Source organism: Salvelinus sp. IW2-2015, unplaced genomic scaffold (assembly GCF_002910315.2).
Source record: "Salvelinus sp. IW2-2015 unplaced genomic scaffold, ASM291031v2 Un_scaffold2120, whole genome shotgun sequence".
NCBI lineage: Eukaryota > Metazoa > Chordata > Actinopteri > Salmoniformes > Salmonidae > Salvelinus > Salvelinus sp. IW2-2015.
Genome location: NW_019943457.1, coordinates 8,538 through 30,619, shown reverse-complemented (window position 1 = coordinate 30,619; position 22,082 = coordinate 8,538). Strand labels below are relative to the sequence as shown.

The following is a 22,082-nucleotide window of genomic DNA, read 5'->3' as shown; positions in this document are numbered from 1 at the left end:
CGAGAGAAAGCCGCGTATGCGTTCCCGTTCTAACTTCAAACACAAGTAGTACTCCTACAACCATACACACTACTCCTCTTTCTCCTCACCTACTCCTCCTCATTTCGTTCTAACTTCGTCTACTTTACCCTACACAGAGAGGTTACCGGGTGGCTTCTCTCTTACTCCTACTGTGTCCCAAATCTCTATTTCATAAATGAACAGGATCTCATTCACTCTATCACTACAGTGTACGCTCTTCTTACTCCTCAATCACAATCCCAACACAGAGTAGGTAGGGTTTCCTAAACACAAGCTAGCCAAGAAGCACAACTACTCATAAACGGACAGGTAGAATTTAGAACAGGGGTCTCAACCTTTTCTAGCATGAGCTACTTAAAAAGAAAAAATGAACATGTCACGAGCTACATTTTTTATTTTATGCTTTCAAATAGTTGTTTTGTCAATATCCTGGTAAAATAATGGTTAATAGACAACCAAGTGGCCCCATAAAATTATATTTCAAATTTTCCTGAATTCTTTTCACTGTTTTTATTTCTCCCTGGTTTGGGATTATTAATTATTAACATTTGCTCAAATTACATTCTCATAGAGAAGAGAAGGAAAATGGTTGTTCTGAGTCCATGTCAAAGCTAATAAATCACATGAGAAGACCCATTTTTGAGGTCTGGGAAAAAAATAACCCATTTTAATTTGAAGTGTATTTACCCTTTAATTGCACATCTCACAAGAGAGGAATGCGTCAGTCTAGTGATGTTGCTGCTGTTACCTACTGCTGTTACCTACTGGCTGCAGCACGTCATGACAGAGTTTGCAAAACAAATCGGCACACCATCTTGACAAATAATCATCACGATAGTTCTGTCAGATAAGCCTACTTTGCATATGCATTATATTGAGAATGTTTTTTGGGAACGTTTTTTCCAGTCTACCAAAAAGGTCGCTAACTGGCTACACACAGACAAATGAGCACCCTAAACAGACGGGGCAATATTGCTGGAAATTAAATTGGCAGATTGTGTTACGTTTGGCTTTTTAGCCAATAGTGCTAACTAGGGGTTGGACAATGTCAATGTGGCTTTGATAGCCGGGAGCTTTACATTTATGCAGTTTGCCACGGAACACATGAAAAAAATGCATGTAATTTCAGAATTGATTGGCGAGCTAACTCCTAGGTGGGCTGCGAGCTACTGGTAGCTCACAGTCTACTTGCTGGAAACCCCTGATATAGAGATTATCCAGACTCCAGAACAATATATACAGATGTAGGGTTTTACTACCATCTGAGCGATGCCTCTGTTGGTGAGGATGTAGCGTGCGTGGATCAGCCCGTACAGCATCTCTGCTGCCTGCTGGCTATCTATCTACTTGGTTGGGGTTGTCCTCCAGCTCCTCATCTGACAGACAAGACATGACAGTGAGGCTTTCAGATCAACACACAAGGTACACAGAAGCCTATAGTGACATGGTGCATGAATAAAGCACTGGGAGGCAGCATTATAGCATCTACAGGTCTTTCCTTTCTTCATACAACACACATAAAGGAGGCTTTCAGATCAACACAAGGTAGACTTCAGCCTATAGATGAATCAAAGTATGTAGTCACAGTACTGTGTCCTTGGGTCTTTTGAAAGGCACGTGTAAATACAAACACAAGTGATAAATTAGCCTATAGGAAGTGTCAGTGTGAAGTCATGCCAGACGGTGTAGTGATGAGCTCACCTGGCTCCAGGTCCAGGATCATGTCAAGGGCCTGGCGGTAGTGAGGCACCTGCTCATTGGCCCTGTCAGGTTAAACTTGTCCTGAATGTAGTCCTCATATCAACCTGGTAAAGTGGATGGATCAACATGGTTAGGAGCTTTAGCAGCTGCAAACACTGTCTACTACGCTTTATGAATAGGCACGGTTGGTCAATTGCATAACAGGTTAAAGGGATTACTTCAGTATTGGCAATTAAGACAAGCAGAAGAGTTAAAGGTAGAATTAAGCAACGTAGCCTACACGGTGAATGCACTGTGTTTGAATATCTGAAGCTACCACCATGAAATAACAAGCTCATGTCACGGTTACACACTATGGCATCAATACAAAACACCACCCATGACTTCAAACACTGTATTCTGGTCTCCTTTCACATGGAATTCTCCATCTGTGTTTAGGGTATATTTGGCTGGTAGCTGTAACAGTTCATTCTGTATTTCAAACACTCAACTAGCTTCACAAACAGTTGGCTAAGTCAGAGCAATAGTATTTCCCCTGTCTGTCCTTCTCATTCTGTGATGTTCTGACATAACTAGCTATCTACTCACCTCACAGAAGAACTCATTCCCCCTCAGGCCACAGAACCAGGAGATCCAGGACACCTCCTCCGAGCTGCTCATCCTCTGAACAGTGGGGGTGATGGTGCAACGGCATGCAAAAATTACATGCATTTCAGAATTTCCATGATGCACTAGAATTTAAAGCTATCTGGGCCAAGCATTTCGCTACACTCGCAATAACATCTGCTAACCATGTGTGTGACCAATAACTTTTGATTTGATTTTAGCTAGTGGTGTATTCCATTCTGGTCCAGGGACCTGAAGTATGTGTACACTGCGGCTTTATTTCTGCCCCAGATATGCTAGCTAGCTAATCTAATCAAATCATCAAGCCCAGATGTGTTAGTACTGGGCTAGAACAAAAACCAGATTGTTAGTCAAATTATGCTTAAAGAACTCTAGCTAGCTAACGTTAGCTACATAGAAACGCTAGCTAGCTAGTTTGCTAGCTAGTTACGTTAGTTTAATAACGTTAGCTAGGTAACGGACATTTTCCACACGCATGCATGAAACTCATACTGATTTGAAACTAAACAATTAATTTATACTGTGTAAATCCAAATGTGTTGTGTCAGCACACGTTTACTCCCCCCTCTTTTATGTTAGCTAGATAGATCTACCGGTAGCTACTTTGCTAACTAGCTAGCACCTTAGCTAACTGCTGTAAACAAGAATACTACTTCCGGTGGAATCTTCGGCTCTCTCGACCTGTGTTGATGAACAGTTTGCTGTTCCAGTCAAACCGCGGAGTACTAGTGATGGGTCGTTCGCGCGAACTCCGGCTCGCATATCAGAAGAGCCCAATCTATTTATAAAATATTTAAAAAAAGATATGAATAATCTAAAGATTTAAATGAATAGAATTAACTAAATCAAAGACGAAAAAAAAATAATAATAATAGGGCCTAATGCCAAGCGCACACATTCGTTCTGACTGTAGGGCTGAAATGCAGGGGAAATGTTTTGGGGGGATTCAGTTCATTTGCATGGCATAGAGGGACTTTGCAATTAATTGCAATTCATCGGATCACTCTTCATAACACATTCTGGAGTATATGCAAATTGCCATCATACAAACTGAGGCAGCAGTTTGTGAAATTTAATATTTGTGTCGTTCTAAACTATATTGGCCATGACTGTACTAGCAAATACTCACCTTTAACCTGTAGCTTGACCTCAAAGCAGTGTTCTTATTGTGTCCCATCTGCAACCTACATCTGTACCATCACGGCTGTGCCTGTACTCCATCACTCAGTGGAGAAAGCAAAGATGCATCTTCTGAACTGAGATGTGCCCTCATCAAGCGACTCTTTTCCTAGGAATGTTTGGTTGGAGATATCTGAAGGTATGGATAGTATTGATCACTGCCTCCCTTGATCTCTGCCCAGGACACCGATGATTATTGGGGCTTTCCTGTTGTCATGTTCAACAGGCAAGGCAGGGTAGCTATCCAGTTGGGTGCTGCATAACTGAAGGTAGGATTTTGCATTCTTTGGAGGAGAAGAGAGGCTTACTCAAACAAGTTTGACTCTATTTTTATTCGACACTTACATAGAAAGAAAGGGAATATATAATTTTACCTTTCACTTTTAGAGTGATGTTTTTCACCATTACACAAACACTCAAAGCTGTTATGGGATTCTATCATTTTATAAGAAATGCTGACAATTGATATACTTTGTTAGTACACTGCTCAAAAAATAAAGGGAACACTTAAACATACAATCAATGTAACTTCAGTATCAATCAACTGTCATCACTGTCCACTTAGGAAGCAACACTGATTGACAATAATTTCACATGCTGTTGTGCAAATGGAATAGACAAAAGGTGGAAATTATAGCAATTAGCAAGACACCCCCAAAAAAGGAATGGTTCTGCAGGTGGTGACCAACACCACTTCTCATTCCTATGCTTCCTGGCGTGTTGTTTTGGTCACTTTTGAATGCTGGCGGTGCTTTCACTCTAGTAGGTGATGAGGCGGAGTCTACAACCCACACAAGTGGCTCGGTAGTGCAGTTCATCCAGGATGGCACATCAATGCGAGCTGTGGCAAAAAGGTTTGCTGTGTCTGTCAGCGTAGTGTCCAGAGCATGGAGGCGCTACCAGGAGACAGGCCAGTACATCAGGAGATGTGGAGGAGGCCGTAGGAGGGCAACAACCCAGCAGCAGGACCGCTACCTCCGCCTTTGTGCAAGGAGGTGCACTGCCAGAGGCTGCAAAATGACCTCCAGCAGGCCACAAATGTGCATGTGTCTGCTCAAACGGTCAGAAACAGACTCCATGAGGGTGGTATGAGGGCCCGACGTCCACAGGTGGGGGTTGTGCTACAGCCCAACACCGTGCAGGACGTTTGGCATTTGCCAGAGAACACCAAGATTGGCAATTCGCCACTGGCGCCCTGTGCTCTTCACAGATGAAAGCAGGTTCACACTGAGCACATGAGCACATGTGACAGACGTGACAGAGTCTGGAGACGCGTGGAGACGTTCTGCTGCCTGCAACATCCTCCAGCATGACCGGTTTGGCGGTGGGTCAGTCATGGTGTGGGGTGGCATTTCTTTGTGGGCCGCACAGGCCTCCATGTGCTCGCCAGAGGTAGCCTGACTGCCATTAGGTACCGAGATGAGATCCTCAGACCCCTTGTGAGACCATATGCTGACACATGCACATTTGTGGCCTGTCTCTGGTAGCGCTCCATGCTCCAGACACTACGCTGATAGACACAGCAAACCTTCTTGCCACAGCTCGCATTGATGTGCCATCCTGGATGAGCTGCACTACCTGAGCCACTTGTGTGGGTTGTAGACTCCGTCTCATGCTACCACTAGAGTGAGAGCACTGCCGCATTCAAAAGTGACCAAAAACTCAGCCAGGAAGCATAGACTGAGAAGTGGTCTGTGGTCACCACCTGCAGAATCACTCCTTTATTGGGGGTGTCTTGCTAATTGCCTATAATTTCCACCTTTTGTCTTACCATTTGCACAACAGCATGTGAAATTTATTGTCAATCAGTGTTGCTTCTTAAGTGGACAGTTTGATTTCACAGAAGTGTGATTGACTTGGAGTTACATTGTGTTGTTTAAGTGTTCCCTTATTTTTTTGAGCAGTGTATATTCAACAAGAGCTTGATATGAGGTTCTGCAGCTGCACCACAGTTTTTCACCAACAAATGGACAAGCCTATGGATCAATCAAACCTTTCTTTATTCCTTACAATGAAACCGTGTATAACCCAGTTCATTTGACATTCCGTTTTTATATGACCAGATTGGATCCTTAACGTAATTGCATTCAGGGCAGATCTGAAAAAGTCTTGCGTTGCGGTGGTCCACTCTCTTTGGGCTCCTGGTCTTTTCCTTTCTCCTCAAACATCAAGATCCTTCGGCAGAGAAAAATAAACCAACACAAATTATTACACAAGTCATGTAGCAAAAAGACATATAGCCATAAAGGATATACAGTGGATTACAAAAGTTCAGAATCGTATTCAGAAGTTTCATTTCAGGTGAAATGTAACGCCTTCATTAATGTAGTGTCAGTTTCCTTGTAACTTACAGTCGAGAAATGGAATTCTTCTTCCCTAGCATCATATTGAGAAAGTCTGTGTAACAGAACGTGTCTCGTGCAGCGCCGCCAACCACATCTGACATCATCTTTTTCAGCTCCAAGTGAGTCTTTGCCACGCCCAGCTTCTCCAACATGCGCTTCAGCCCATCATGTCTGTGACACAGAGAGAGAGAGAGAGGCCGTGACAAAGATAGTTCACATGGATGGCTCAATGTTGTCCTCGTGATTAGCCTAATCTTGTTATTCATCAGGATTGTTGTAAAAAAAAAGAAGGCAATTTTACCAATGTCTCCTTGGTCATTGAGATCAAATTCCATGTATTTGTCTGTAAAACAATATAGAACACATTACAATTATTATTTCATTGTTGATTCATTCAATAAGGAAACATAACATGTCTGTATCAATGTGCAGTTAAAATACTTGAAATCTCACTTTTAACATTTCAGTTTTGAGCTGAGGTCCTCCTCCTCTGCATATTTAGGATCTGTGAGAAAAACCTTCAGAAATAATACCACAAGGCAGACGTCAAGATTAGATAGTGTCCGTGGTGACCTGTCATTCAGCCACACAAAAAACCCATGTTTTGCATGTTACTTTGGCATTAGTATGTGTCACGTTCAGTTTGCAAACAATGATTTTTTTTTATTCTATGATTTGATTTATTTCACTCTTTTCTAACCAGGTAACAAGTTGAGAACAAGTTCTCATTTACAACTGCGACCTGGCCAAGATACAACAGCAGTGTGACACAAACAACAACACAGAGTTACACATGGAATGCACAAGCGTACAGTCAATAACACAAAATAAAAAATTAAGTCCATATACAGTGTGTGCAAATGGCGTGAGGAGGTAGGCAATAAATAGGCCATAGTAGCGAAATAATTACAATTTAGCAGATTAACACTGGAGTGAAAAATGAGCAGATTATGAWGTGCAAGTAGWGATACTGGTGTGCAAAAGAGCAGAAAAGTAAATAAAAACAATATGGGGATGAGGTGGGTAGATTGGGTGGGSTATTTACAGACTATGTACAGCTGCAGCGATCTGTTAGCTGCTCAGATAGCTGATGTTTAAAGTTAGTGAAGGAAATATAAGTCTCCAACTTCAGCGATTTTTGCAATTCGTTCCAGTCATTGGCAGCAGAGAACTGGAAGGAAAGGCGGCTAAAGGAGATGTTGGCTTTGGGGATGACCAGTGAGATATACCTGCTGGAGCGTGTACTACGGGTGGGTGTTGTTATCGTGACCAGTGAGCTGAGATAAGGCAGACCTTTACCTAGCAGAGACTTGTAGATGACCTGGAGCCAGTTGGTCTGGCGACGAATAGGTAGCGAGGGCCAACCGACTAGAGCATACAGGTCGCAGTGGTGGGTGGTATAAGGGGCTTTGGTAACAAACGGATGGCACTGTGATAGACTGCATCCAGATTGTTGAGTAGAGTATTGGAAGCTATTTTGTAGATGACATCGCCGAGGTCGAGGATCGGTAGGATAGTCAGTTTTACTAGGGTATGTTTGGCAGCGTGTGTGAAGGAGGCATTTTTGCAAAATAGAAAGTCAATTCTATTTGATTTTGGATTGGAGATGTTTAATGTGAGTCTGGAAGGAGAGTTTACAGTCTAGCCAGACACCTAGGTATTTATAGTTGTCCACATATTCTAGGTCAGAACCGTCCAGAATAGTGACGCTAGTCGGGCGGGTGGGTGTGGGCAGCGAACGATTGAAAAGCATGCATTTCGTTTTACTAGCGTTTAAGAGTAGTTGGAGGCCATGGAAGGAGTTTTGTATGGCATTGAAGCTCGTTTGGAGGTTAGTTAACATAGTATCCAAAGAAGGGACAGATGTATACAGAATGGTGTCGTCTGCGTAGAGGTGGATCAGGGAATCAGTCGCAGCAAGAGCGACATCATTGATATATACAGAGAAAAGAGTCGGCCCGAGAATTGAACCCTGTGGTACCCCCATAGAGACTGCCAGAGGTCCGGACAACAGGCCCTCCGATTTGAACCAGGCGAGGCAGTCATTTGAGAAACCAAGGCGATTGAGCGTGCCAATAAGAATACGATGATTGACAGAGTCGAAAGGGGGGGGAGCTGTTGGCCGGGGCTGGGCTAGGCAGGAGGAAAGCATGGCCAGCCGTAGAGAGATGCTTATTGAAATTTTCGATTGACATGGATTTATCGGTGGTGACAGTGTTACCTAGCCTCAGTGCAGTGGGCAGCTGGGAGGAGGTGCTCCTGTTCTCCATGGACTTTACAGTGTCCCAAAACTTTTTGGAGTTAGAGCTACAGGATGCAAATTTCTGTTTGAAAAAGCTAGCATTTGCTTTCCTGATTGACTTCGTGTATTGGTTCCTGACTTCCCTGAAAAGTTGCATATCGCGGGGACTATTCGATGCTATTGCAGTCCACCACAGGATGTTTTTGTGCTGGTCAAGGACAGTCAGGTCTGGAGTGAACCAAGGGCTATATCTATTCTTAGTTCTACATTTTTTGAAAGGGGCATGCCTTATTTAAGATGGTGAGGAAATTACTTTTAAAGAATGACCAGGCATCCTCGACTGATGGGATGAGGTCAATATCCTTCCAGGATACCCGGGCCAGGTCGATTAGAAAGGCCTGCTCGCAGAAGTGTATAGATATATAAGATATATCATGGAGTTAATAACATGGTCTCTTTTTTGTTTTCTTGAGTAAGGCAGCTCCAAAATGCAGATGTTTCAGCCTAGCTCAGGGCTTTCTGTGGTGGTTGGGCAGCCAGCAGAAAATACGAAGCGTTGCACCATGATTAGTTCAGTGTTCTGTCACTCATGGGGACACTACATTACTGTCAAGTCTAAAGGTAGAGCTTGAAAATTCAAGCCCCTTGGGTGCTGCCATAGAGTTACATTAGAAGTACCCATCCAAGAATTGATACATTTGTCCCCATAATGACAAAGTGAAAACAGGTTTTTAGAAATGTTTGCAAAAAAACAAAACAGAAATACATTATTTACATAAGTATTCAGACCCTTTGTTATGAGACTCTAAATTGAGCTCAGGTGTATCCTGTTTCCATTGATCATCCTTGAGATGTTTCTACAACTTGATTGGAGTCCACCTGTGGTAAATTCAATTGATTGGACATGATTTGGAAAGGCACACAACTGTCTATAATAAGTCCTCAGTGGCGACCAGTCAATCAGGAGCAGGGCCCCACCTGTTTTGAGCCCCACATTTTTTGCACCAAAAAAATAATTGTGGGGTTGCCTGTTTCGCTTGTTATTTTGGTATTAATACGTGTCACATATCAGTTTGCCAACAATGTAAAAAAAAAAAACATATAATTTAAAGCCGCATACAAACATGGTCTTCTTTTGTTTTCTTGAGTAAGGCAGCTCCAAAATGCAGGTGTTTCAGCCTAGTTCAGTGCTTTCTGTGTTGGTGGGGCAAGCCAGCAGAAAATATAGAGTGTTGCGCCGTGATTGGCTCAGTGTTCTGTCACTCATGGGAACACTACGTCACCGCCAAGTCTAAGGGTAGAGCTCAAAAATTCAAGCCCTTGGGTGCTGCCATAGAGTTACATTAGAAGTGCCCAACCAAGTAGACTCACGGTCATTGGCCACAGATACAATGACGTCAAATCACGTTATATCTACAGTAGCTTTGATTAGACTGATCATGTCAACATCATACTTTCAAAATCTTAGCTAGCAGTCACCATCATGAATCAAGTCGACAATGTACTGGCAAATCCTTTTTAATCCTTGTCTTGTGAAGATAAATAATGAAGAGAAATTATAGATAAAACGTATCAGTACTCATCGCCCATTGGACATAAACATTACACAACAAGTTGGGAATCGCAAATTCAACAATGAGTGTTTTGGAAGGAATCAGTGGCTAACTGCAAGCATTCCAAACCAATCATTATCAAAGAAACATCGTGCCGCGCTCAAAACAACTGTTAACTTGGAACTGCAAAATCTGACTTTAGTGAGTTCAAGACAACTCGAAAATCTGGGAAAAACAAGCTACGACTGGGAAAATAAGTTTTGAACTTTCTTCCAACTCAGAATTGTAAATCGGGAACTCGGCCCTCGTTCTAGAGCTACGACCTGAAGATCACTGTTGTCATCATGATTTTCCCAAGTTCCCAGTTGTCGTGAAAGCACCATAAATTTAGAGAATGCCAGACTTTGATGACAAAGTTTAATGACAAAATATATCGACAAAGGACCGCTGGGCCACCTTCCTGTTCAAGTGAGCACAGCACAACAAGGTGAGTCCAAAATGTCTTGTATGCTGCTGCATAATTGATGTAATATGCCAGGGAGATATGTATACTGTAGCTAAGAAAGTAATAGTAAGTGTATGTTGTGTAGTAAGATCTTAGTAGCCCATGTGCCTCACACTAATAATTTAAAACATTGTTCTGACTTGGTGGTGCACATGTAGCCTATAACCTGTTTTTGATAAATGTAGTCATCGATTATTATTTTATCCTACGGTTCTGACTTGGTGTACATGGAGAGCACTGTAAGAACGGCCCATGTTCTGAATTCTGTCGCTGTACAATTAAAAAGTGCTGAACAAACATTTATATCGACTACATCCATCCTAGCTCAACTCATTAATGTCTTAATCAAAATTACGGATTGCCTCTTATCTACTTGTCGTCCCTTTATGCCATAGTTTGTACATCTCAATTGACAGTAGAAACCACATTTGTTTAAGCAAGTCAGCCATATATAGATAGTTTTTTGAAGGCAGTAAATGATGCTGAATGTACTGTTTCGCTGRCAGACAAGGCTCAGCTGATAGCCAAGTTTAGCTGTGATATTATGCAATTCATATATTGTTTAGTGTTGTGTAATGGCTTTTCTGGCATGCATCCCACAATTTTATTTTCCCTCACCAAGATTTACATGCTAAAATCGCCACTGTATAGTGTACATAGATAATAAGATGCCAATAATACTATAGCTAGATAATACTACCATAATAACATTTATAGACAGATGAACAACTGACCTCATTGATGGAGTTCAGTTTCACATCCTGCTGAGACTTGAGGAATCCAAATGCTTTCCCTCCTGAAATGATATGAGGATCAACTCAGAAAACATGTTATTACTTACTTCCTTGTTGGTGATCTATCCACACAACCCTCACACATTCACAGGATATAACTAATGCTAACAGATTTGATTTAATTGATTGATTTAGCTATAACACTTTATTTCTTTAATAAATTGTTTATAAAATCTGTGGAGTGCATATCGACAGACAGACAGAAAGACAGACAGACGGACGGACAGCGTGAGATGAGACATATGACACAGAGACTTACCTTGCAAATGTTTGTCCATGTCAATCTGCTGTTATTTGGTGGATCATAGAGTAGTCAAAGGGACCAMGGGTTGCTGGGTGTTGTGTCATGAACACTGAAAGTGTAAAGTATGTATCTGTATTTTGTGACAGAAGAGGAAGTGTGGGGAGTTAAAGTTAGAGTGTGGTCATTTGCTGAGTTCCCCTCTCACATCCACTCACAGCAGACGGAACAGACAGAGAACAAAGAGAGTCTATGGAGGGGACAATGAACTAGGGGGTTTGCATTTGACATACGCTAGACTAGGCTACCACATAAACACTGCACACTACATTATTGTCGACATATAAAAAAACTATTCAAGTCCTTTCAGCAAAATGTGTAAGCACTTTTCTACCTTTTATTGAACTAGGCAAGTCAGTTAAGAAGAATTCTTATTTTCAGTGACYGCAGTTTTGTACCTTGTCAGCTCAGGGATTTGAACCTGCAACCTTTCGGTTAATAGTCCAACGCTCTAACCACTAGTCTACCCCATATTACTTAAGGTACAAGGAAGGAATGCATATAATTATTTTTTATTTAGCTAGGCAAGTCAGTTAAGAACAAATTCTTATTTACAATGACGGCCTACCTCGGCCAATTGTGCGCAACCCTACGGGACTCCCAATTACAGCCGGATGTGATGCAGCCTGGATTTGAGCCAGATACTGCAGTGATGCCTCTTGCACTGTCTTAGACCACTGCGCCACTCGGGTTGTAACATGTAACAGTACGGTTAGGCTAAGTATTGTAGAACTAATTGGATAAATGTGAAAATTACAGGGCTCCTGTGTGGCACAGGGTCAAAGGCACTGCATCTCAGTGCATGAGGGTGTCACTACACTCCCTGGTTCGGATCCAGGTTGTATCACATCTGGCTCTGATTGGGAGTCCCATAGGGTGGTGCACAATTGGCCAGCAGCATCCGTTTGACTGGGGTAGGCCGTCATTGTAAATAAGAATTTCTTCTTTACTTTTTTGCCTGTTTAAATATATGTATAATTTATATGTATATTTTTTAAGCAAATAACTTGTCTCAGTCCTTGACACTAGATGGCACTGTTAAACATATAATCTTCAAAACAACAATATTTTTATGTGGGAAGTCAATAAATGTTTCCCCGCAAATGTGTATTCATGACCCATATAGAAACTAGCCTTGGAGAACGAGATTGGGGTCTGAGATGAGAGACTAACTTGATAAGGAACTTCACCCACTCACATGGATAATGGCACTGTTTCAGTCACACGGGTTATCAATACTTCTGTTGCTCATCACAACACAGTGTGCTGGTGAGGACTCATTCTGATTAAATTGCACTTGATTTAATTATCTGAAAGTGATTTTTAGAGCAGTATGCATATTTCAAAAGTTCATAATGCTAATTTGATCTCTTTTTTTCATAATTTCCCAGGAACTGAGTCTTGTTCTCATGTAGAGGCGCCACAATTCATCACAGCTACTCAGGAAGAGGTAGCTGTCCTCCCCTGTTTCACATCAATCCGCAGAGATTCAGCAACCAGAGTGAAATGACAAAACTTTCACTTAAACCTGAGGACATCTTGGTGTGGCCTGATGATCCATCTGTGGCCCATAAATCAGAACGTGTGGCCTTCGAGTCGGGAGCGGATGTTGTGGTGGCTGGAAACCTGTCCCTGTCTCTAAGAGATGTAAGGAAATCTGACGAAGGGCTTTATAGTTGCAAGGTCTGGCAGGGATGGAGTTGTGTCATGGTGAAAAACATCACTCTAAAAGTGAAAGGAAAATTATATATTCCCTTTCTTTCTATGTAAGTGTAAAAAAAATAGAGTCAAACTTGTTTGAGTAAGCCTCTCTTCTCCTCCAAAGAATGCAAAATCCTACCTTCAGTTATGGCAGCACCCAACGGGATAGCTACCCTGCCTTGCCTGTTGAACATGACAACAGGAAAGCCCCAGATATCATCGGTGTCCTGGGCAGAGATCAAGGGAGACAGTGAGATCCAAATACTTCAATACCCTACATATATCTCCAACCAAACATTCCTAGGAAAAAGATGAGCTTTGGAGGGAATCTCAGTTCAGGAGATGCATCTTTGGCTTTCTCCATGGTGGAGTACAGTCACAGCCAATGGTACAGATGTAGGTTGCAGATGGGACAAAATGAACGCTGCTTTGAGGTCAAGCTACAGGTTAAAGGTCAGTATGTGCTAGTACATTCTTATTCGTAATTACAGTGCATTCGGAAAGTATTCAGACCCCTTGACTTTTTCCACATTTTGTTATGTTACAGCCTTATTCTAAATTGTTAAAATTGTTTTGTTTCCTCATCAATCTACACACAATTCCCCATAATGACAAAGTGAAAACAGGTTTTTAGAATTTTTTGCAAATGTATAAAAAAACATAAACATAAATACATTATTTACACAGTATTTAGACCCTTTGCTATGAGACCCAAAATTGCGCTCAGGTGTATCCTGTTTCCATTGATCATCCTTGACTGTTTCTACAACTTGATTGGAGTCCACCTGTGGTAAATTCAATTGATTGTACATGATTTGGAAAGGCGCACACCTGTCTATATAAAGTCCCCAGTGGCGACCAGTCATTCATTTTTTATCTTTGTCATATGAAGATAAATAATGAAGAGAAATTATCAATAAAACATATCAGTACTCATCGGCCATTGGAAATACACATTACACAACAAGTTGGAAATCGCTGACTGTAAGCATTGGAAAACAATCATTTGCCTGCTATTCAGTGGAGTGGCTGTGTGGTGCCAAGTCTAAGATTAATGGTCTCTCTTCCTACTAAAATTATAAATGTTCAACATTGGCCATGCTGTCAATGAAGCATGATTTGTGCCGCGCTCAAAACAACTGTTAACTCGGATTTGCAAAATCTGTTAAAGACAACTGGGAACTCTGGAAAAACGAGCTATGACTGTGAAAATAAGTTCTGTCCACGATATGTCCACGAAGGACCGCTGGGCCACCTTCCTGTTCAGGTGAGCACAGCACAACAAGCTGAGTCCAGAAATGTCTTGTATGCTGTTGCATAAATTATGTAATATGCCAGGGAGATATGTATAGTGTAGCTTAGAAAGTAGTACACTGTATGTTGTGTAGTACTGTTAGTAGCCCATGTGCCTCATACTAATAATTTGGTATATTTTCACCTCTTAATTTCGCACTTGGTGGCGCACATGTAGCCTTTAAAATGTAATCATCTAATTTTGTAAGAACTTTCATTGTCTGCTTATATGCCCCTTTATTTATCCTACGGTTCTGACTTGGTGTACAGGGAGATCACTGTAAGAACGGCCAATGTTCTGAATTCTGTCACTGTACATTTTAAAAGTGCTGAACAAATAGTTATATTGACTACGTCCGTTCTAGCTCGCTCATTGTCTTAATCGAAATTACGGATTGACTCTTATCCACTTGTCGTGCCCTTATGCCCTAGTTTGTACATATCAATTGTCAGTAGAATTCACAGTTGTTTAAGCAAGTCAGCCATATCAGCTATGTTTTTTAAAGACAGTAAATGTGGCTGAATCAACTGTTTCACTGCCAGACAAGGCTCTGCTGATAACCAGGTGTAGCCGTGGTAAGGTGTTGGGACTGCTGTTGGGACTCTGCTGTTGGGACAGCTTGTAGGCCCTAACAGGTTGTGGGCACCGTTTGTCCCTGTTATAGTGCAATTAATGTATTATTTAGTGTTGTGTTGTGTAGTGGCTTTGCTGGCATGCATCCCACTTCTTTTTTTTGTTGGCCCATCAAGATTTACATGCTAAAATCGCCAATGAAGTCCACAGTGACAGTGCAAGTCAGAGCAAAAACCAAGTCTCAGAATGTCCTTGAGTGGCACAGCCAGAGCACGGACTTAAACCCGATCTAACATGTCTGGAGAGACCTGAAAATAGCTGTGCAGCTACGCTCCCCATTCAACCTGACGGCTTGAGAGGATCTGCAAAGAAGAATGGGAGAAACTCAAATACAGGTGTGCCAAGCTTGTAGCGCCATACCAAAGACTCAAGGCTATTGTTGCTGCCAAAGGTGCTTCCACAAAGTACTGAGTAAAGCGTCTGAATAGTTATGTAAATGTGATATTTCCGTTTTTGATTTTTTATGAATTTGCAAACATTTCAAAAAAATTGTTTTTGCTTTGTCCTAATGGGGTATTGTGTGTAGATTGATGAGGGAAATAAACTATTTTATACATTTTAGAATAAGGCTGTAACGTAACAAAATATGTGGAAAACGACAAGGGTCTGAATACTTTCCGAATGCACTGTATCTGTATTTGTCAACCATTGCAATAGCAATTTGATGTTCTATAAGGATCCTTTTCTACCATTGAAACAGAACAGGAAGAGGAGAACCTGGTTGTTAGGACTTTCACACAACTAAACTAGCAAACCCTGGTAGGTGTACAATGTTTTTGTCTTACTTGTGTATTTTATTTATTAAAATAACAATTCGACTGAATATATTTGTGGACATATTTATCACCACTGGGTTTAGAGGACAAGAGACACACGACAGGCTTTACACTCAGTTCAATCAAATGAGACCATGAATGACTGTCATCATATTATATTGCTGCTCTACTCAGCAGTTAGTGCCAGTCAGAGTCCAGAGACAGTTGGGACTACTACAGTTGGAACGGCTACTATAGCGGCTTCATCCATGTGTGTGATTGTCATAATGGCTCTTACGCTGGGATTGATCCTTTGCCTCAGACGCCGCAGACACTCCGGTATGTACGGACACTACTCCGTTTATATTGACCTGGTAAAGTAAGGCTAAATGTTTGAAACACACACTATTATTGTATTGTGAATCTGCCTCTCTCTTTCTCAGATGAGTGTAACTGTAATACTTATGAAGAAGTACAAGACCCTGGTAAGCCCGTTGATTATGTCTCATCCTGAATGTGCTCAGAGTGCTCCTGGTCCATCTAAATAACGTCTTCATCTATTTTTTTCACAGCAATGGGATCCAATTTTCTGTATTCCCTTGCAGAGTTTGACCAGAAGGACAACCTATGCACTTGTGAGTTTTTTTACACAATATTTTTGTAAAAGAAAATTTAACCTGGGCCTCGATTCAATCCGGAACCACAGTAGATCCGCTTACAGCACGATTGGCATTTAAAGGCAATGCTACCTGGTTCGCGGAGATAGCACTCACGGTAAAATGCATATGTCAGCTCAATAGGAAACATCCTATTGACATCAAGCACACTAAACATCAAGCACACTAAAATGCGGATCTTTCGCGATCTGGATTGAATCTAGCTTCTGGTCACTGTCTGAGTCCAGGTTCAAATGTTGTTTCTAACAACTTCAGTTCTGTAAACAATTAACATTTAATTCAAATGTATTTATGTTTTATTTCTTTCAGTTCAATGCCAGTGAAAAGAATAATCCTCTTTCAGTCAACACACCATGTCTTACTGAACCATCCACAAAACATCTGGAAATGCTTTTTTATGATATTCACACACTTGTCTTTCAACCCCTGGTATAGCCTACATAGTATTACACAATAACAATCTTAGTTGTGAAATAATCAAATGGATGAGGTGACCAATTGTATTTAGCTTGATTTGATTGGACATGTTCCTTTATTTGTGACCCCATGGTGGAACGTTGCTGATGCTTTTCTACACCACAGGATGTGTAGTTGGGAGCTGTTCCAGACAGAGACATGCTGTTCTGGGGGTTTTACTTGTATTGCTAATGCTCACACACTGCCATCCTGTATTAAATAAACACACGTATCTGTTCACTCTCATGTATTATGTGTCTTGTCACAGTCCCATACATCTACAGTTTTACAGTGCTGAAGAGAAGCTACCAGGTTTCATGTGGGATGTGAAAGTCAGCAGAGGATTTTCAAGACAGGAGGTGGGTGACTTAGCCATCAACCCCCACACTGAGGAGTCAGACTGAATGTGTTTGCAACCAACTTATGTCGTTTCTTTTACTGTGGTAACTGGTGATATTCTATAGAGGGTATTTTCTTTTTATGAATTTATTTGCATCATAAAAAACAACCTGCATAGACTTGATGTCATGGTGACACTTATAATGTTCCAAAATATCAAGGAAAATCCAAACCACAAAACAATGCAACGTACAAAGTAGACAAATTAGATTTAAAACTCAACTAATAGCCTAAAGACAGAGGACATGACATTACACTCAGTTCACAGCCTGCAGAAGATCATAGAAACTGTTGTTGGTTACTCCGGAAGGTTGAATTGGTTGATCTTGAATCTCCTCATAGAAATGAGTCTGCGAAGAAAAGATGGAATGTGTAAAACCAGTTGAATTTAGTTCACCAACATGGTAAAAGGGTTAGAAGACATTTAGTAAATTTGATGTCACGTTGTAGGCGTACTCATTTGGGCTTGACTTGTTAGTGAATGACATAGTTGTGTTTTACTGAATCGTTACCATTTCAACAGGGGTCTGCTGTTCTCCTTCTATAGGCAAAGAGGGACAAATGTCAGCTTTATTTCTCATGAATTTAATTCTGATATGTCTTTCCTTTTCACTGCTGTTCATTACTGTACGTTTAATCAAGGATGCAACATCCAAATTGCAGTTTGGAACACACACCATCTAACCAGTGAACACATACGTACCAGCGGCACTTCCCTTGCCCTGCCTCTTCCAATACACGCCCCCTCCAACAGCACAGAGCAGCAGYAGCAGAAGGACTGACCATAMCACTGCAGGTAGAACATGACCTATTTGCAAAKACGTATAAAGTCACAGATACTGTATTACAACTCAATATCTTATCACAACATCATAGTAATGAAAGAATACAGCCTCAACACAGATCATGGCTATGCATTGTTCCAAACTACTTTCAAAAGTCTTACCTCTCTGGATGGTCCACTCCTTTACAGCCATTTCAACCCCCTCTCTGAGCACGGCGCAGGCTATCTTCTCTGTGCCCTGGCGGTCAGGGAGGAAGAGTTTGGAGCTGACGGTGTTGTTCTGTCCTATAGGGCCACTCTGCAACCCATCCTGGCCACTGTGAATCCAGGATAAATGGAAGTCTCCACAATCTTCCACACAGGTGAGTGAGCAGGTCAGGGTGAGATTGTTTCTGCCTGTGGTAGCATACTCTGCAGATACTGCAGTAGAACAAGAAGAAGATCTACTTGATATCAGGACAAAGCAGTGTGTTACTTTGTGCCGTTACCCTAATTTACTAAGTTTATACGTAGTGTAAGGCACTTATTTATGTCTCAATGATACAACCATTGACACTCACCATCCAGAGTGTGTAGTAGGATTCTGTTCTGTTGCGAGCAGTTGTAGAGCCCAGAATGCAGTGTTTTCACATCTGCTGACTCGAAAGACCCGTCTTGGCTAGAAGCATCGACTAGTTGCTTGAGATCAGCCTAGAGCAGCGGAGCCATGCAGCTGAGACGACTGAGACATGCAGACTTTGACCCAGAGTCCACTGGAATCTGCTGCCCACCTCGAAGAGGAGTGGGTGACACAGGGAATAGTGATACTGACTCACCCACTGCGACAAACACTTCTCTTATACCTCCTGAAAGAGAGGGAGAGGGAGAGAGATAGAGAGAGAGGAGGGAGGGGAATTTGGTGCAATATACTACTGTGTTAACGCAATATGATGCAATAATACATAGTTCCAAAAGTACCTGTAATTTCTGTGGTATAGCTGAGGGACGTCCTCACAACCTCTCCTTCAATCAGTTGACACCGCCACTTCCTGTGATGGTCTGTCTTCCTGACACCTCGGATGGTCAGCGTAGAGAAGCAATCAGATGAACGTTGGGTCTGAAATCTCTCTCCCTGTAGCACTGTATTGGCCTCATTCAGCCAATTCAGCTTTATTTCACTATGGTTGCATTGTGGGACAAGGCCTGAGAATATATTCAGGTAACACTGGAGCTTGATATCCATCTCTGGTGCTGTATTGGTGTCTGTTACCAGAGTAACTGGTAAAAAATAACATCATGGTGACAACACTCACTCAGAAATAGTGTGTATAAAGACGGACAATTTAGTTGATCATAAATGGTAACATACTGTTGAGAAGCTGAAGAGAAACATTTGAACTGGTAGCCCATCTTCACAGGTGTAAACTCTTCCATCATCTATTTCAAGAGGAATATGTAGAGAGCAGTCATTCCCACTTTCAGTCGACTGGCTCTTCCTGAGTTTGGACCATCCGCTTTCACCTTGCCTGATAGTTCTAATTGGTTATGAAACCCATCTTTCACTATACTCCAGGTAACAGAGGAGCAGGAATTGATGTAGGATGTACCACATGGTAAACGCACACTGTCTCCAATTGAAGCAAAGATTCTTGTGGACCTACGGTCTTTTGAATAGTGTAAAAGCAGTTTACAACATTCTCATAACAAAATCAATGGGAATCAATAAATATTTGATTAAAATATGTTTTTAAAAAAATCTAATGTTAAAGGAATCTTATTTACCAGATGACTGGAGTCCAAGTATAGCTGTAAAAGCATGCAGAGACACAGTTTTAAGTACAGACACATTTCTCTGTCTTGGATTTTCTTCTTTCTGTCACTTCCTTTTGACAGTATGTGTTGTCATTCAGGAAATTACAAGTTTCACTCATCTTCTCTTTTTTCAACTTCTAGAAATACCAGCCAACATGCCCTGGTATTTTTCAAACAAGTAGCCTACTTTTTTTGCTCTTCCCCTTTCCATTCAGTTCTATTTTAAATCTTATGTTTTATAACCTACCTACAACACAAGACTGTATGAAGTGAAAAATTACGAACTGAGATAAACTATGCAAAAATTATGGCATTTCCCACCAAAGGATGTTATATAAATTCCATGACTGTAAAGAATATCCTACTATTCTCCCATATTACATTATTAGATTTATTAAAAATTCAGCCTGCTCATTGATTGATTTATTGAATTAAATCAGCATAGCAGGAAGAGGCTACATGTTGTGAATGGGGCCACGAGATCAACTGTTTCCCTACCGATCATACAGCAACATTCCAAATGTATGTCATAATGACAGGGTCGCGCTGTTGGCTACGGTTGTACAGGTACCTATATGACGTCACCGTTATCAACGCGGGAAAGACGTCCAGATGTTCGGATTGAACAAAGCTAAACTGGGCCTTGAACGTTGACCCGTGCGCGACAATTTCGAGTCAAACGCTCCGTTTCTTCGCGCAAGGTCATGAAAATGAAAGGAACCAGTAAAAGGCGGAAGAGAAGGGTGATTTCCAACCATCTCAACATCTCAACAATTTCAGTATTGCAGTCAATAATCAATATTCAGTGTTGGAAAAAGTACCCAACTGTCATACTTGAGTAAAATACCATAATAGAAAATGACTCAAGTAAAAGTGAAAGTCACACAGGAAATAACTATTTAAATATACTTAAGTATCAAAGTAAATGTAATTGCCTAAAATATACTTAAGTATCAAAAGTAAAAGTATTAACCATTTAAAATTCCTTGTATTAAGCAAACCAGATGGCATAATTTTCTTGTTTTTTAAATTTACGGATAGCCAGGGGCACACTCCAACACTTAGACATAATTTACAAACAAAGCATGTGTGTTTAGTGAGTCCCCCAGATCAGAGGCAGTAGGATGACCAGGGATGTTCTCTGTTTAGTGAGTCCACCAGATCAGAGGCAGTAGGGATGACCAGGGATGTTCTCTTGATAAGTGCTTGAATTGGACCATTTTCTGTGCTACTAAGCATTCAAAATGCAACGAGTACTTTTGGGTGCCAGGGAAAATATATGGTGTAAAAAGTACATTATTTTCTTTTGGAATGTAGTGAAGTAAAAGTAAAAGTTTTCAAAAAATATAAATAGTAACATAAAGTGCAGACCCCAAAAAACTACTTAAGAAGTACTTTCAAGTATTTTTACTTAAGTACTTTACAACCCTGTCAATATTTGAAATTATTTTGTCAAACCAATGCCAATGTTGTTGGCCTTCTCGTTTTTGCAGTTACATCAGACATCAACAGTGATAAACTGGTGCAAAAGTAAAAGTCCTTTGACCAATGTTCTGTCTGAAAGAACCCTGTGGGCTTAATTTGTCCTCTTTTATTTTAGGCTATGCCGCTCCCTATGATCCATTCTTCAGTGGACCAGTACGAAAGAGGTTTGTGCCGGCTCATCATTGGTTGTTTGCCTTCATTCAATCTCGATTTCCATTTGGCCTATTTACGGTTTGCGTCCCAAAGAGCAACCTATTCCCTACACTAGGGCAGTACCTTTATCCAGGGTCTGTATAGGTTGAAACTTGGGACATATACATACCGTTTCTATTTTTTATTAGCATAGATAAAAAAGCACTGCTAAAATCACAGCAAATGCAGAAGCACACATACAAAATCACATCTTAGATTTGTGTACAACTCTTTTGAATGCGGACATGCTAGCTTGCTGTCATGTGGATTAAGTCCACCTTGTTCAAGTATCTGAATCAGCTGATTTAATTTATTTGTATCATTTCAGGAGCTGCACAGATCTGATCTGCTGCATACTGTTCTTGGCTGTCATAGCTGGTTACATGGTCATGGGAGTTCTGGGTAGGGAAGTCTTCATCATCGTTTGAAGATGGCATGACTGTCATCATATGATATCTGTTTTATCCCTTGCTCATCTAAAAAGTCAGTATCTGAGACGATTCCCCTGTATACTGTTCGGCCATCTTTCTAGTGTACAGCACAGTAGGCCTAGCTACATCGACCGAACCACTGTGAAAGTTCACAGGAACTCAAAATGTAACCCCTGTCATGGAAGTGTGTGATATGATTTCCTCTGGTTCTTTCTC

General features: G+C 41.2%; 2 protein-coding genes and 1 long non-coding RNA gene across 3 annotated transcripts in view; all 3 read right to left on the bottom strand.

Moving 5' to 3' along the window:
• The window catches only part of LOC112073010 (casein kinase II subunit beta), a 9,953-nt gene extending 7,556 nt beyond the window's left edge, over positions 1–2,397 (bottom strand). The window contains 1 exon segment of the mRNA XM_070440014.1: positions 2,307–2,397. Within this exon segment, the coding sequence (XP_070296115.1) occupies positions 2,307–2,382 (76 nt within the window). The 5' untranslated portion in view covers positions 2,383–2,397.
• Positions 2,398–5,511: 3,114 nt separating this feature from the next.
• Positions 5,512–6,223, bottom strand: LOC112073001 (allograft inflammatory factor 1-like). Its single transcript, XM_024140385.2, is given in 4 exon segments — positions 5,512–5,703; positions 5,880–6,036; positions 6,039–6,044; positions 6,175–6,223. Coding segments are annotated over 4 exon segments (285 nt in total). The 5' UTR covers positions 6,209–6,223; the 3' UTR covers positions 5,512–5,615.
• A 12,485-nt stretch (positions 6,224–18,708) lies between these two features.
• On the bottom strand, positions 18,709–19,806 carry LOC112073009 (uncharacterized). The gene is made up of 4 exons (XR_002894440.2): positions 19,729–19,806; positions 19,316–19,610; positions 18,925–19,224; positions 18,709–18,812 (listed from the first exon to the last, which is right to left on the bottom strand). It is a non-coding gene; the product is annotated as an uncharacterized lncRNA (long non-coding RNA).
• Positions 19,807–22,082: the final 2,276 nt, after the last annotated feature.